The sequence below is a fragment of the Dipodomys ordii genome, unplaced genomic scaffold, assembly GCF_000151885.1.
Source record: "Dipodomys ordii isolate 6190 unplaced genomic scaffold, Dord_2.0 Scaffold19, whole genome shotgun sequence".
Taxonomy (NCBI): domain Eukaryota; kingdom Metazoa; phylum Chordata; class Mammalia; order Rodentia; family Heteromyidae; genus Dipodomys; species Dipodomys ordii.
Window position 1 is genome coordinate 362,983 of NW_012267235.1, and position 16,838 is coordinate 379,820.

General features: G+C 39.1%; 1 protein-coding gene across 2 annotated transcripts in view; it reads left to right on the forward strand.

The window, feature by feature from the left end:
• The window catches only part of Ap2b1 (adaptor-related protein complex 2, beta 1 subunit), a 118,257-nt gene that overhangs the window by 40,231 nt on the left and 61,188 nt on the right, over positions 1-16,838 (forward strand). For both annotated transcript variants that reach the window (XM_013013332.1, XM_013013333.1), the window contains exons 11-14: positions 823-988; positions 2,141-2,239; positions 4,993-5,252; positions 9,220-9,412. In XM_013013332.1, the coding sequence (XP_012868786.1) occupies positions 823-988; positions 2,141-2,239; positions 4,993-5,252; positions 9,220-9,412 (718 nt within the window). The remainder of the gene's footprint in view (positions 1-822; positions 989-2,140; positions 2,240-4,992; positions 5,253-9,219; positions 9,413-16,838) is intronic.

Consider the following 16,838-nt stretch of genomic DNA (forward strand, 5'->3'; position numbering starts at 1 on the left):
GTGTGTGTGTGTGTGTGTGTGTGTGTGTGTGTGTGTGTGTGTGTTGGTTTGTTGATTGGTTGTGGGGCTTGAATTCTGGGCCTGAGCGCTATCCCTGAGCTCTTCAGCTCAAGGCTAGTGCTCTTCCACTTGAGCCACAGTGCTGCTTCTGGTTTTCTGGTGGTTAATTGGAGATAAGAGTCTCACAGACATTCCTGCCAAGGCTGGCTTTGAACCGCGATCCTCATATCTCAGCCTCCTGAGTGGCTAGCATCACAGATGTGAGCCACTGGCCATGGCTGATATACTGTTTTATAAACTTAGCTCCCTGTGCTTGCTAGGCAGGCATTCTACCACTAGAGCTGTGCTCCAGCCATTTTTGCTTTAGTTATTTTTTCTGAATAGAGTTGCATTTGTGTCTGACTGGCCTGAACTACTATCTACCTATTTTATGCTCCCTGCAGAGCTAGAATAATAGGTGTGAACCACCATACTTAGTTTTTATTGATTGAATTGAGGTTGAGATGAGGTCTCAGACTTTTGCCCACGCTGACCTTGAATTGCAATCCTCCTAGGCTCTACTCCGAGTAGCTAGGATTACAAGGTTGAGCTAGCTTCTGATAAGTTTTCATAACCAGTTAGAACTTAGCTTTTAAAGCGTAATTGAGAGGAAATTTTAGACATTTATAAACTTCTCACTTATAGATGGTATAAGTCTCTTGACTAAGTGACTCTTGATAGTTTGATGTGTAATCTTTTGTTGATAGTTTGCCCTTAAGCTTCACTATTAAGAGTAGTTGTTAGTTTTGTCATTAGTAACCGTAGTCCATTTTGTTGTGTCAGGTATGAAAGTATTATTGCCACACTCTGTGAAAACTTAGACTCCCTAGATGAGCCAGATGCTCGAGCAGCTATGATTTGGATTGTGGGAGAATATGCTGAGAGAATTGACAATGCAGATGAGTTACTAGAGAGCTTCTTGGAGGGTTTTCATGATGAAAGTACTCAGGTAAGTTCTCCTTTGTCCCATGTCCTAGATCTCTTTGGGAAGATATCAGAGACAGTTTCCTGTGTGTGTGTGTGTGTGTGCGTGTAATCAGTTTTCCTGTGTGTGTGTGTGTGTGTGTGTGTGTGTGTGTGTGTGTGTGCGTGTGTGCGTGTAATCAGTTTTCTACCCAAAGCAAAGGGACGACTTTTTCAATTGTACTGATGTCTGGTGTAACAAACTTGCATAACCTAGGTTAGTGAATCTCAAAACTTAATGAACATCAGAAACACCTGAGGGGTTTGTTGAAGAAGCACAGGTTGCTGAGCCTTGCCCCAGAGTATCTGGCTCCATAGGTCTAAGATGGGCCTATGTGCTCACATTTCTTACAGGATTCAGAATGCTGCTGCTGTTCCCACTCATGGTGGTTCAGCAGCTGGTCATAATAATCTCAGCAGTAGTCAAATTTTTGTTTTCTGTTATTTAATAATGATTATACATTCATCTTAGCAATTATTGTGGTTCCTTACAGCAGAGATTTTTACCTGAGACTGTGGCAAGGCATGAAAAGATTTCTCTGGATAAGACTTTCCTATCTATCCCTCTTCCTGAACAAAATAGCAGCCACAGGCCCAGAGAAGCAGATCAATTATTAGGCCTTTTCCTCTCACAGCAACTAGAAGTTCATATATGTAATCTATTACAACAATTTTAATTTTAATGGGCCTAATGGCAGTTAATAGTAGCTCAGCTAATAGCTGTAATATGACATAAATAGCTGTAATATGACATAATTTACTGTTTTGGCCTTTTCCCCAGTATAACAGGTAATTCCATAATCCCCTAAGCGTCTAGGTTTTGATAGGAGTAAATAGTATAACATTTGATCAGGACTCAGTTCTATCACTATCAGTATGTTAGTATGCAGTGTAAAAAGTACAGGTGGTAAATCAGTCCTAGAAACAAGCCATAGTACAATTTGAGACTGAGGCTAATGAGTTTTCAGAGAAACCTTTGGTTGCTATATTGTTATTGGCTGAGTTTCATCCTTTGTCTATAACCATAATCAGAAAGACTCCTTGGAAATTTATTCTCTTAGAGTCACTATTTTGGAGATGATCCCAAGGAAAAACCCATATAACTTTTTTTTTTCTTAATCAAATCTTACCTGTTTAGGTGCAGCTTACTCTGCTTACTGCCATAGTGAAGCTGTTCCTCAAGAAGCCATCAGAAACACAGGAGTTGGTCCAGCAAGTCTTAAGTTTGGCCACACAGGTAAGAAATCTGAAAAAAGTGAGTTGATATTCCATGTTTCACACTGTAAGAGTTTATTAAACTCTTTTCAAGAAGGTTTATTTTGGGATGTGTTAATTATAAGAAATGCAGTCTTTAAATTTTGTGACAATAGTAAAACAATACCTCTTAACACAACGCATTCCACTCAATTGTAATTGATTCTTACAGCTTTTAAATATGAGGTTGTCTGACTTGAGTTTAAGTGGTAATTCATAAAAGTTGAACTTGGACTTTTTTTTGAACTGGTCCAGGGGCTTGAACTCAGGGTCTGGGTGCTGTCCCTGAGCTTTTTTGCTCAAGACTAGTGTTTTACCGTTTGAACTACAGCTCTTCTTCTTGCTTTTTATGAACTATATTGGAGATAAAAGAGTCTTACAGACTTTCTTGCTTGGGCTGGCTTTAAACAGTTCTCAGTTCAGCCTACTAAGTAGTTATCAGTACAGGCATGAGCCACCAACACTCACCTGAACTTAGATTTTTAGTGTTAATGAAGGTATGTAAAATAACTTTGAGTCTAATAGCTTCAGGGCAACATTAGCTTTCATGTCAGAGTGCTTCTGCTACTTCCATGGATTTAAAAAAATGATTTTAGCCCGCTAAATTATGTGATAGTTTTGATCAGAAGAAAAAGATTTGGAGCCAGGCATGGGGGCACACACCTATAATCCCAGCTACTCAGGAAATCAGGAGAATCATGGTTTAAGTCCAACCCTGGCAAAAAAAAGTTAGTGAGAGCCCCATCTTAACCAACAAGTCAGGCACATGTGCATTATGAAGCTCAGTTAATACAGAGAAGCTTCTCAGGCTCTTGTTATTGTCAATTGTGTTTACTTTTTGTCTTCTGAGTATACCTCTGCTCTTATTAACTTTATGAAAACATACTTCCTCAAAAGAAAATGGTGCCCAAAAAGCAACCAAGTGTTATGGTAACTCACAAAGGCAGAAAAGGGGGCAATAATACACTTAATTTAAATAATAAAGTGAAACTTTTAGATTTGTTGAAAGATCTTTAGTGGAAATTGGGTAGTGCTATGGGAAGAATGGATCAAACATTCCTGATACAGTACTGAACTGAGTATAGTACTAAGCAATTGTGGGTTCTCCTCAATGGCTTTGTCCTTGACCCACATACCTGCAGATACTATGTGTCTACTGTACTGCCAGTAAAATGTGCTGCAAAGAGATAAAAAGTAAAATAAATAGAATTTAAATTATATAAACTAAAAAATTGAATAAATTCTGTTGGGTTTTGATTTGGAAATATGGCCAGTGGCCTTAGTGCTCAAATTACATGTCTTGGGTACCAGTGGCTCATGTCTATAATGTTAGCTACTCAGGAGGATGATATCTGAGGATTGCGGTTCAGTGCCAGTCTGGGCAGTTAACCACCAAAACGCTGGAAGTACAGCTGTAGTTCAAGTAGTAGAGCATAAAAGCTTGGCTGCTGTCAGAACAAATACCATACTGTTAATTATGATAATTTTGGGGATGAGGAAATGAGAAGTGGAAGGGTTTGAATGATTAAGGGAGATTTCTTTCTGTAACGACATGCTCTTGTTTTATTTTTTGGCAGTACTGGAGTTTGAACTTCTGGCCTTGCATTTGCCAGGCAGGCATTCTTACTACTTAAGCCATGCTTCCAGCCCTATACACACTGCTAAATTGTGCTGCATAGCATTAATATTTTTATAGCCATGAGCATATATGAAATTATTTTAAAACTACAACAGTAAAAGGCCACTAAACTCAAGTCCTGCCCATTTTGAAAAGTGACATGCTCTCTTTAATGTGTTTTTTTTTATAATATTTTGATACTCTTAATATTCTGAGCTCCTTAGGTACTTTGTGTGATCCCCTTATTTCCACAGCCTAACCAAGGTTTGTAAGATGCTTACAAATATTTGAGTCAAGAAGGGAAGGTATGTGCTTGTAATCCTAGCTAAGCTAAAGTCCAGAACAGTCCATGAGACTCCATTTCCAAACTGGCTCAAATGGTAGAGCACCAGACTAGCAAGTGCAAGGCCCTGATTTCAAAGCCTGATACCAAAAAAAAAAAGGGTGGGGAGGAAGGTATTAGTGAAATAATGTAAGATATAATGTGTATTGTGAATTCTCTTGCTAATATTTATGGTTTTAAAAATACTATTTTCCCATTGTCATCTCAAACCAGTTCACTTACCAATTTTAAGTTTATTTCCTTTTCTAACTTGCTTTAGAATTTGCGTCTTAACACTGAATTCATCTCAGTTCATGTTAAAATTCCTTAAAACATTAGAGACTATAAAATTATAAAATGTGCTGGGCGCCGGTGGCTCACGCCTGTAATCCTAGCTACTCAGGAGGCTGAGATCTGAGGATCGTGGTTCAAAGCCAGCCCAGGCAGGAAAGACCGTGAGACTCCTATCTCTAATAAACCACCAGAAAACCAGAAGTGGCGCTGTAGCTCAAGTGGTAGAGCTCTCGCCTTGAGCTGAAGAGCTGAGGGACAGCGCCCAGGCCCAGAGTTCAAGCCCCACGACCGACAAAAAAAAAAAAAAAATTATAAAATGTAATTGAGTCTCAGTGAAATATATAATCACTAGTCTGCATAAATCACTACAGATCTAACAGTTTCAGTTTTTGTGTGGAGACTGGTTCCATATATATATGTATATATACATATATATATACTGTAAATATATATTATACACATTTATATATTATATATTTATATATATTAATCTTTTCATTAGGATTCTGATAATCCTGACCTTCGAGATCGGGGCTACATCTATTGGCGCCTTCTCTCAACTGATCCTGTGACTGCCAAAGAAGTAGTCTTATCTGAGAAGCCCCTCATCTCTGAAGAGACAGACCTCATTGAGCCAACTCTACTGGATGAGCTTATCTGCCACATTGGTTCTTTGGCCTCTGTGTACCATAAACCTCCCAATGCATTTGTGGAAGGGAGTCATGGGATCCATCGCAAACACTTGCCAATTCATCATGGGAGGTAAGCTGTGAACTAGATTTGAGTAAAGTGACTCTGTTTAGACAGAGTTGATCTTCCTGCTTATGAATCCTGGAAAAGAACGTGGTATGCATACCTATTGCTATTACTGCTGTAGGGTCTTCCTCTGTTCCAATCTAAAAGTACAGTAAAAGCTTTAGAAAATTATGATGAAGACCTTCCAAACAGTCTAAAAGTTGCTTAGGTCTTTAGTAAGATGGGGCTAAAAATATTCCCTGAGTTGAAAAAAAGCATATTTGTACATGTAGAATCTGTTCCTTTATAGTAGCTTTGATTGAGGCTTATGGATAAAGTTAGTGGATGCTGCTTCTCTTAACTCATAAAAATATTAATGAAACTATTTTCAAGATTGTTTTATATGAAAAAATTCTATATCTGAATATAGATTTTTAGTTACATATACCTTCTTTACCAAATTGATTTTATCAATAAGAAAAATCTGTTAGGCACGTACTTCCAGATAGCATGGAACTTTTGCTTTGTAGCTAGCTATCTTAAAATTTTAATTAAGGAGCCGGGCACTGGTGGCTCAGGCCTGTAATCCTAGCTACTCAGAAGGCTGAGATCTGAGGATCATGGTTCAGAGTCAGCCCAGGCACAAAAGTCCATGAGACACTTATCTCCAGTACACCGCCAGAAAGCCAGAAGTGGCACTGTGGCTCAAGTAGTAGAGCACTAGTCTTAAGCTGAAGAGCTGAAGGACAGCGCCCAGGCCCAGAATTCAAGCCCCATGACTGACCAAAAAAAAAAAAAAAAATTAATTAAGGAGAAGTACTCTAATAAACTCATATGATAGATATCTCAGAAGTTTTTCAGAATCTGATTATAATCATAACCAACCATAAATCTAAATGAACTATGTTCCCAGAATAGACTAATCAGGCTTTTGTTAGTGAATACCTTCTACTGTTATTTATATTTCTGTTTTAAGTGGTTAATAAGTGGCCAAAGCATAGAATTTATTACTTTACAAATTGTCATAGTCTTTATTTTAGTGTCTGTAGACACAGAAAACAAAAGAGAAAGGGTAACACCCAGGAAAATGATTATTAATCTTTGATGGACCCTAGTTGAGTTGGATCTGTGATTTTAGGACTTGTACTTTGATTTTAATCCAAAGATGTGTGAATTCATAAGGATTAGGTCTTAAACTGAGTTGGAACATTTTTCCTTGCAGACAAACAGGTTTCATATTCTTTCATTATAACTAATTTTTTTTTTTTTTTTTTGGGTTGTGGGGCTTGAATTCTGGGCCTGGACTGCTGTCCCTCAGCTCTTTAGCTCAAGGCTAGCACTCTGCCATTTGAGCCACAGTACTACTTCCAGTTTTAAGGTGGTTAATTGGAGATAAGAGTCTCACAGACTTTCCTGCCTAGGCTGGCTTGGAACCACAATCTTCAGATCTCAGCCTCCTGAGTAGCTAGGATTGCAGGCGTGAGCCACTGGCGCTCAGCTTAGCTGTAACAATTTAACTTCTTTAAGTACTCCTTCTGGTATGTACTTCCAAGTTTTTATATAGATAGGGAGTTCTGTTGTAACATACCTATTTCCCATTTATTTTAGCCTTCTGATAACTTGACCCTCATTTGAGACGAGGAAATCAACAAACAGGAATAACTCTTGAACACAAGGAAAGAACCAATGTTTAAACTATCTAAAACAACCACAAAGTCTTCATCTGAATATTAGCCTTTTTGTTTGTTACTTTCTGGTGCTTCTGTAGTTCTTTCTGGACTAATCTTTTTGGCTTTTTTGCTTGCTTTTTGTTTTTATTTAAAGAATGTATAAATAATGGAAATACCATTTGATAAAAATGGAGATGATGTATTGCTGCAGATGTGTGCATTGACATTACCTAGCTGTCTCACAAGATGCTAAGTGATACACTTCTGACATTAAATAAAGCAATAAAGCCTTTTTCTGCCTCTTGCAGAGGTTAAAAATGCTTATAAGTTCACTAGGTCTTTTAAAATCACTTAGGAAAGGGAGAAGTACTTTGTACTTGGGTGCTTACTATATTTATTATTTAGCTGCCTTATGAAGGTGGTGGCAAACCGGTCTAATTTAGAAAAAGCTCATCATTAAAAATATTGCCTTAGCTGGGCACTGGTGGGCCACACCTGTAATCCTAGCTACTTAGGAGGCTGAGATCTGAGGATCATAATTTAGAGCCAGACAGGGCAGGAAAGTCTATTGACACTCTTTATCTCCACTTAACCACCAGAAAACCAAAAGTGGCATCGTGGCTCAAAATGGTAGAGCACTAGCCTTGAGCACAAAGCTTGGAACAGCACCCAGGCCCTGAGTTTAAGCCCCAAACCAATAAAAATAAATTTAAAAATAAATTTACATATATATATATACATATATATATATATATATATATTGCCTTGATGACTTCTTAGTTATTCCCCCTGAGCTCACAATATGTTCATATGAATTTCCCATTTTCTCCACTGTGTGCTAATCATTTGTCCTGCAAATGCAAGATCATTTACTTCTTGTCATCTGACTTACCTCTGTCGTCTCACATTATGCTTTCTTTTCCATTATAGTGAAAAATATGGGCATTTCAAAAAGAAATAATGTTCATTGTTTTCTATTTTCTATTTAGAAGTACTAATCCATGCATTCTGTCACATACCCTAAATGGAACAAATCATATGTTGCAGAATTTCATATGTAGAGACTGATCTATACCTCTTGCCGTGTGTCTATAATACCATCTTTCCCATTTAGCTTCATTTTTTATAGTTCGCCCCTTCTCATGTGGTTCTCTTGACATTTTTTCATCACAAGTCTTAGAATGTTTTTCTTTCTGCTGTTCTGTGTTAATGTTCCTTCTCTGATTATAATCTTGGCTTTTGAATTAAAAAGGCTAAGTCTGAACCTCCTCTTTTTATACTTCCCCTGTAGTCCTTCGGGGAACTTGACTGAGGAACTATAGCTGACAGTTGTACAGCTTACAATGATAGCTACTACTGTACGTTACAAAATTTACTGTTTTGGGCATGGTGTTTTCAGTTTTTTGGTTTTTGGGTTTTTTTTTTTTTTTGGTTGATCATAGGGCTTGAACTCTGGGCTTGGATGCTGTCCCTGCACTCTTCAGCTCAAGGCGAGCACTCTACCGCTTGAGCCACAGAGCTACTTCCAGTTTCTAGTGGTTTATTGGAGATTAGAGTCTCACCGACTTTACTGCCTGGGCTGGCTTTGAACTGTGATCCTCAGATCTCAGCCTCCTGAATAGCTAGGATTACAGGCGTGAGCCACCAGTGCCTGGCACGCTTACTTTTTGCTATAACCAACCAATATTCCCAACATTGGCTTGGGAATATTGCTTTGGTTTATTGATGAAGAAACTTGGTCTCAGAGAAGTTGTCATCTGCTCAAATTATGAAACAAGCCATTAGTGGAGCTAACTCATGATCTTAGTCTTCCGATTCTAAACCCCTGCTCTTTCCATCACACCTTCCTCTAGTGACTCACTTGAGATGTGTATATAAATTTCTTCCACCCTTACTGACTGCTAATCTCTGATCCTGACCTGCCTTTAGTCTTCTTTATTTATTTTTCTTACTTGAAACTTAATAGAATTAAGAACTGAGCATCTTGTGACAATGGGCGTAGCTTGGTGGTTAGAGTACTTTTTTAACATTTGCAGGGCTCTAGGTTCCATCCCTGCACATCTGATTATTGTCCCTACAGATTCTCCTCTGATTATTAGTATTATCATTAATCTTTTTCTTCTTAGTTTTTGCTTATTTTCTGTAGATTGACTCTTCATTCTCTGCTGTTGTCAAAATCTTACCTAGACTTTAAATTTTTGTTTCTATTTATTAAATGAATTTTTATACTATTTGATAATTATATATCTTACATTCATTTGCTGCCTTGTGATATCCCTGATGAAATTAACTTTTCTCATTTGTCTGTTTGTATGTGACTGTAGCACTGATGCAGGTGACAGCCCTGTTGGCAACACCACTGCAACCAACCTGGAGCAGCCTCAGGTTATCCCCTCTCAAGGTGATCTTCTCGGGGATCTTTTAAATCTTGACCTCGGTCCCCCTGTCAATGTGCCACAGGTGTCATCCATGCAGATGGGAGCTGTGGATCTCTTGGGAGGAGGACTAGATAGTCTGGTAAGCATCCCTCCTCCTTTTTCTTTGGTTATTTATAGTTCTTCATGTACTAAAGAATGTTATACAGTTTTTAGAAATAGACTATTCTTGGATGATCAGCAGTGTGCTTTGATAAAGAACAAGACTATTAATCTTTAGAGAGTTAATTATAATCTTGTTCATCACTAGTATTGGGCATATCTGCAAGTATATAGGATTATTTTGTTACTCTAGCAATCCAAATGATTAATATCCTTTCCAGAGTTTATTATTGCTCATTTTTGTTTGTTTGTTTTTTGGTGCTGATACTAGGGTTTGAACTCAGGGCTTGAGCTTTGTACCTTGACTTTTTTGTTCAAGGGTAGTGCTCTACTGCTTGAGCTATAGCTCCACTTTGGGCTTTTTGGTAGTCAGTTGGAGATAAGTCTTGTTGCACACTTTTTTTGCCCTGTCTAGCTTTGAACAAGGATCCTCAGATCTCACTTTCTTGAGCAGCTACGATTACAGGCATGAGACACTGGTGCCCAATGCTCCTACGTGTTAACTCTGGATAACCACCGCAAATTTGACTTAAAAATTGTTAAAATGGTTTCATAATGTTCACCTTATTTTGAAACTTCAAACCTCTGTATTTTAAATGTTTCATTGGCTTATTCCATGTTCAATTCTGAAAGGTTTTGAGGCAGTCGTTTGAGCCATTTTTGTATAAAATGTACTTTTATTACAGTTGAGAAAAACTGCTTGACTGTTTTTTTCCCTCCCCTTCTTTTCCATTTTCTTCTCATATTTCCAATTTAATTAGCTTCCAGGATTCTAATACTAAAAGGCTCCAAAGTCCAGAATATCTGTGGGTATGTGCTATCAATGGGAAACAAATTGTTTTGTCCTGTATAAGATGAATAAGAAATACTAAGTATGACCCTGACTCTGTAGAGAGATGGCCAGGAAAACAACAGGTCTAAATACCTGGCTTCCTTTAAACTAGGTGCTTAACTGTAATGGAATTAGAAAGGATCTTTTGTCTAGGCATTTGAAAAAGAGACATTTGGCAACTCGATGACTACAAAGATGCCCAACAAATCTGCTTCTGAGCATCACTGGAAGGTAGATACCATAGATAAAAAGATAATATGTTCTCATAGATTATATAAACAAACAGCTTACTCTCGGCTCATACTGTCATACTTTAGGGACAATATTGTATATGCCAGTCAGTGCAGATACAGTAAATTTTGGTTGGCAGAGAATCTAAGGAAGTAGGGTTATAGTCATATATCTGTGGGGGTGTACATTTACTGATGGAAAGAAGCAGTACTGCTTCCAGAATCTATACACTGGACAGTGGACTCCAGCTTATTAAGACAAATGATGACTCCTATTGTCTCTCTTGGGAATATCACATTTTTTTCATATTCTTACCTTTAACAAGTGGGCTTGTCTGCTTATATAAGCAGAATAGTTTCCTCATGAGGTCATTCCATATTTTGTTGTTGTAGCCTTCTTATTGACTTGAAGGTAGACCATTGAGTATTTAAATATTTAGGGAGGTCCCAAAGAATCCTTTATAAAATGAAAATAGTTATTACTAGGGCTTAAACTTGGGGCCCGGGCCATATCCTTTAGCTTTTTTTTGGGGGGGGAGGTCCGGTCATGGAGCCTGAACTCTGGGCCTAGGCACTGTCCTTCAGCTCTTCAGCTCAAGGCTAGCACTCTACCACTTGAGTCACAGCGCCACTTCCGGGTTTTTTCTTTTTGCTTATGTGGTGCTGAGGAATCGAACCCAGGGCCTCAGGCATGCAAGGCAAGCGCTCTACCACTGAGCCAATTTCCCAGCCCTCCCTTAGCTTTTTTGTTCAAGGCTGGTGCTCTACCACTTCTGGCTTTTTGAAGGTTGATTTGAGAGATTTGGGGCAGCTCTGAACTGCAGTTGTGAGATCTCAGCCTTCTGAAGTAACTAAGATTACAGGTGTGAGTCACTGATGCCTACCTTTTCTTAGGTCTTGACAGTCCCCCAAACCACAGAGTATTGCTACATAGCCCAGACTAACTTCAATTTTACTCTCTTTCTGCTTCAGTTGAGTACTGGGATTATAGACATGGGGCACTATGCTCAGAACTATCATGTTTCTTTCTTACCTATGTCTCACTTTTTTTTTTTCTTTCTTTCTTTTTGGTGGTGCTGGGGATTGATTCCAGAGGCTCACATTTGTTAGGCAAGCACTTGATTACTTGAGCCATATTCCCAAATTCCTGTACAGCTCCTTTTTTTCGTTGTTTGTTTTTTGTTTTTGTACTGGTCCTGGGCTTAAATTTGAGGACAGGGCACTGTCCCTGAGCTTTTGTGCTCAAGGCTACTAGTGCTCTACTACCACTTTAAGCCACAGCACATTTCCAGCTTTTGGGTGGTTAATTGGAGATCAGAGTGTCATATACTTTGCTGCCTGGGCTGGCTTTGAACCTGGATTCTCAGATCTCAGCTTCCTGAGTAACTAGGATTACAAGTGTGAGCCACTGATGTCCAGCTTGACATCTCTTTATATCAGACCAGAACCTTACCTTTAGAAGTCAGTGGTGTACTGCTAATATATATTGCCTTACAGCTCCTAACCTTTTTATGGCTCTAATTCTAGCTACATAACATTAATACCATTAAAAAAAATACCATCAGTATTAGGGCCAATAGTAATTAAACAAAACTGAGGCAAGACATAGACATAGCTATTTTTAGGAAGTTATACAGGTGGTTTTAATTTTGCAGACAGGTTTATGAAATTTAGTCAAATAAAATTCCAGTAGTTAGGTGGTTGATCTCTAAGCCAATATGGTGGCTTCTACAAACACACACATACACACACACACACAGGCACGCACGCACACGGAAAGCCTCATTTGACACAACTTAAAAAAGCCTAGCATCTGACTGTACCTTCGTTTACCTTTGTTCTCTCCAGGATATTTTTACATTATAATTTTTGTTATTAGAAGTTGGCTAGAAATTAAGTCTAACCAATTTTGAACTTCATATTCATTGTAGGATATTTTTATTCTTTCCTTTTTGTATCTTGCTGCTCTTCCCATTAGATCTTTGATATGTATGTGTGTATACGGAAGGGTGGGAGAAAGGGAGAGAAGAAAGGGAGAGAGGGAGAGGGAGAGGATGAGAATGTAATGTCTTTGATATTTAACCTACAAAACTGCCTGTTTTGGATGGGGTAGTATGGTTTTTCTTACAGTAAATCCTTCTGGTTTGGTGTAGTATAGGAAATGACCTGATGCCCACATGTACAAGTCTTTGTATGTGTTATATGCTTAGGATGTTGACATCTGTGAGGATTGCTGAAATAACCAGTGAACTTCATTAACTTGTTGCCTTTACTTTCAGTCTGTTTACAGAGGCTTATAGTAAATATTCTTTTGTTCATCCTAGGTGCTATGCATGATTCTATCTAGATGAACGTGGGAACTTCTTTTCTGTCAAGAGCATTTGATGTGGAATGTTAGCTGGTATTGATGTTTCTGCCATGAAAAAGCTCCTAGATTTCTTAAATTTCATTATCTTAGGCACACAAAGTGATTTCAAGGGACTTATAAGACTTGTAGCTGGACATTCCCCACCCCTGATCTAGATAAAATAATAATCATATATTAAAAAGAAAAAATGGAAAGGAAACTCAAATGCCTTTGCTGTATGCTAGCAAAGGACTTTATTCTAAAGAAATATATTTTCAGCCGGGTGCTGGTAGCTCACGCCTGTAATCCTAGCTACTGAGGAGGCTGAGATCTGAGGATCATGGTTCAAAGCCAGCCCCGGGCAAAAAAAAAGTCCGTGAGACTCTTATCTCCAATAAACCACTCGAAAACCAGAAGTGGCACTGTGGCTCAAGCGGTAGAGCACGCTCGTCTTGAGCTGAAGAGCTCAGGGACAGCACCCAGGCCCAGAGTTCAAGCCCCATGACTGACCAAAAAAAAAAACAAAAACAAATGTATTTTCATGAAGCATAGTGGCATGGAGAAGCTACCTTTTTAAAACTCCTAGTATTTAAAAAAAGCAAAAAAAAACACTCCTAGTATATATTTTTCACTCTACACTTTTTGTTTTTTAATCTTAAAAATATTTTATCAGGGGCTGGGAATGTGACTCAGTGGTAGAGTGCTTGTCTAACATGATGAAGTCCTGGGTGCAATTCCTCAGTACACATGAACAGAAAAAAGCCTGAAGTGGCACTGTGGCTCAAGTGATAGAGCACTAGCTGTGAGTCAAAGAAGCTCAGAGACAGTGCCCAGGCCCTGAGTTCAAGCCCCATGACAGGCAAAAAAAAAAAAAAAAAAGTCGGGGCTGGGAATGTGTCTTAGTGGTAGAGTGCTTGCCTAGCATGCATGAAGCCCTGTCTTTGATTCCTTAGTACCACATAAACAGAAGAAGAAAAAAAAAAAGCCACTGTGGCTCAAGTGGAAGAGTTCTAGCCTTAAGCAAAATAATAATATAATAAAATTTTGTCATGAGCTTTATTAATAGTTTTGAGCTTTTTAGTCTACAAGAAATTCACCATCTAGGCTGGGAAGGTGGCTCAGTGGTAGAGTACTTGCCTTGCATGCCTGAGGCCCTGGGTTCAATTCCTCAGCACCACATAAGCAAAAAGAAAAAAGCCGGAAGTGGCACTGTGGCTCAAGTGGTAGAGTGCTAGCCTTGAGCTGAAGAACTGAGGGACAGCACCCAGGCCCAGAGTTCAGGCCCCACAACTGGACCCAAAAATTAAAAAAAAAAAAAAAAAAGAAATTCACCATCTAAAGGAGTTTTGTACCAACAATTTTTCTTCCTTTGGAGGAGCTTTGCAGTAACTGAATACCTTAGTGGTATTTTTGTTTTGTTTGTTTTGTTGTAGCAGCACTAGAGTTCAAATTAAGGGCTTGGCCGGTCTCCAGTGGCTCACGCCTGTAACCTTAGCTACTCAGGAGACTAAGATCTGAGTTCAAAGCCAGCCCAGGCAAGAAAGGCTATGAGACTCTTATCTCAGAAAACTGGAAGTAGTGCTGTGGCTCAAGAGCGCTAGCCTTGAGCTGAAGATCTGAGGGACAGCGCCCAGGCCCAAAGTTCAAGCCCCATGACCTACAAGAAAAAAAAGTCATCAAACCACATAAGAGTATAGGGAAGGTGGCTCAGTGGTAGAGCGCTTGCCTTGCATGCTCAAGCAAAAAGAAAAAAGCCGGAAGTGGCGCTGTGGCTCAAGTGGCTAGAGCACTAGCCTTGAGCTGAAGAGCTCAGGGACAGCACCCAGGCCCAGAGTTCAGGCCCCACGACCGGACCAAAAAAAAAAAAAAGAGTATAGGACAAACGAGATGTTTTAGGGAGGCCTTTTCATGATTTTTTTGTTTGGCTTTCTTACTTAGAAAGCATTTTTTTTTCTGCTTAAATTCTGTTCAAAGTCATTCCTCAACAGATGAATTTTGTCTGACTCCAAGTAGTAATTAGTTCTCTAAGGTTGGCTGGACATTAGAATGAACTCGAGGATCTTTTCAAAATTCTGATGCCCAGACTATACTATAGAACAATAAATCACTATCTCTGGGAGTAAGACTCAGGCAATTGAAGTTTTTAAAAGCACCCCCCCACACACACACACAGGTGATTGATTCTGTTGTTTAAGGTTGAAATAATAATTACTGGAACATTATTACTAGTACTATTGAAAATTGAAATCATAGTCTAAGAAACCTCCAGGTTTTTGTTTAGTGCTGGTACTAGGACCTGAACTCTATTCACTCAGCTTTTTTTTTCTTTTTTTGGGGGGGGGGGGCGGTTCCGGTCCTGGAGCCTGAACTCTGGGCCTGGGCACTGTCCCTGAGCTCTTCAGCTCAAGGCTAACGCTCTACCACTTGAGCTACAACGCCACTTCCGGCTTTTTTTCTTTTTGCTTATGTGGTGCTGGGGAATGGAACCCAGGCCTCTTGCATGCAAGGCAAGCGCTCTACCTCTGAGCTACCTTCCCAGCCCCTCACTCAGCCTTCTTGAAAATGGCTTGGAGCCATGCCTGTAGCCTGCTTTTTGCTGATTATTTTGGCATTGGAGTCTCATGAACTTTTCTGCCTGTTCTGGCTTTGAACCTCAGTCCTCCAGGCCTTTTTCTTCTTTCCTTCCCTTTGTCTCTGTCTCTCGTCCCTCTTCTTTCCTACTTTTCTCCTTTCCTCCCTTTTCCCTTCCCTCTTCTTTCCTTCCTTCCTCCCTCTCTTCCCCTTCATGTCTTTTTTCCTCCCCCCTCCTTTCCTGTTTCCTTCTCTCTCCCCCCTCTCCCTCTTTCCTTCTCTCCCTGTCTCCTTTCCCACCCTCCCTCTCACCCAGCAGTATTGGGGTTTGAACTCAGGGCCTCTGTCTTGATTCATTTGCTTGCTCTACAGGTGCTCTAACACTTGATCTATTCCTCTAGCCTGCCTCCAGGCTTTTAGAAGGGGGAAAATACAAACTAAAGACCTCCCAAAATTTTATTGACTTTGCAAACTTACTTTGTATTTATTTTTTAAATAAATAAACCCACACATCTTCTGTGGGCTTCATTCTTAGTTATTCTATTTATTTTAACTGATTGTGATTTTACTCCTGCTTCTTCAGTTCTTGTGCATGGTATTTAAGAAATGTAACTGGACACAATAGGCTCGTGCCTGTGATTCTAGTTATTTAGGAGGCTGAGACCTGAGGATCACATTTCAAAGCCAGCCAGGACAGAAAAGTCTTGAGAGACTCCATTTCTAAAAATAACCAGCAAAAAGTCGGGTTGGAGGCCCTGAATTCAAGGCTCCTAAAAAGGAAAGAAATAGTAAAAGAAATGCCTCACACCTATTTTTGCTTTTCTAAAATTACTCCCATTATAATCCGACATTACAGTGTCCTTTGAAACTTCAGTTCATATCCTTTAGCCAAAAGGAGGGTTTTCCCCTCCGAATTCTCTTTTTACTTGAGTTTATTATGTGTGGGTGTACATTCTCATTTCTCCTGCCAATTTGCAAAGCCTACTTCTTATCTGTGTAGTCCCTTTATTACTTTGCATCTTTGCATGCCTTTTGTGCAGTAATGTTGTATAACTTTAGAAAAAAAAAGAATTTTATGCTTTTGCAATGTCATGCTGTAAACATGCACTATTATAGAAGCAGGAAGAAAGCAGATATGTAATATCTTTTGTTTGCTTTCATGCTCTTCCAGTTATTCAAATTCTTGATAGATATGACTTTTTCTATTTGTCCAAATGTATGATTTCTATCCTATGACCAGCCACTAAGTAATCTTCAGGACGCAGATTTCAGGAAGCAGTCGGCTCTGTGATTTGAGTACCCTGTAGTGTAAGGCAGAGACTCTGCATGCTGTTACTAGGCACCTGCTGGGTTTCTTTTCACATTATTTTTTTTAGTGCAGTTTGATAATTACACTTTTTCCAGTGCTTTTTTGTATACTAGTTTC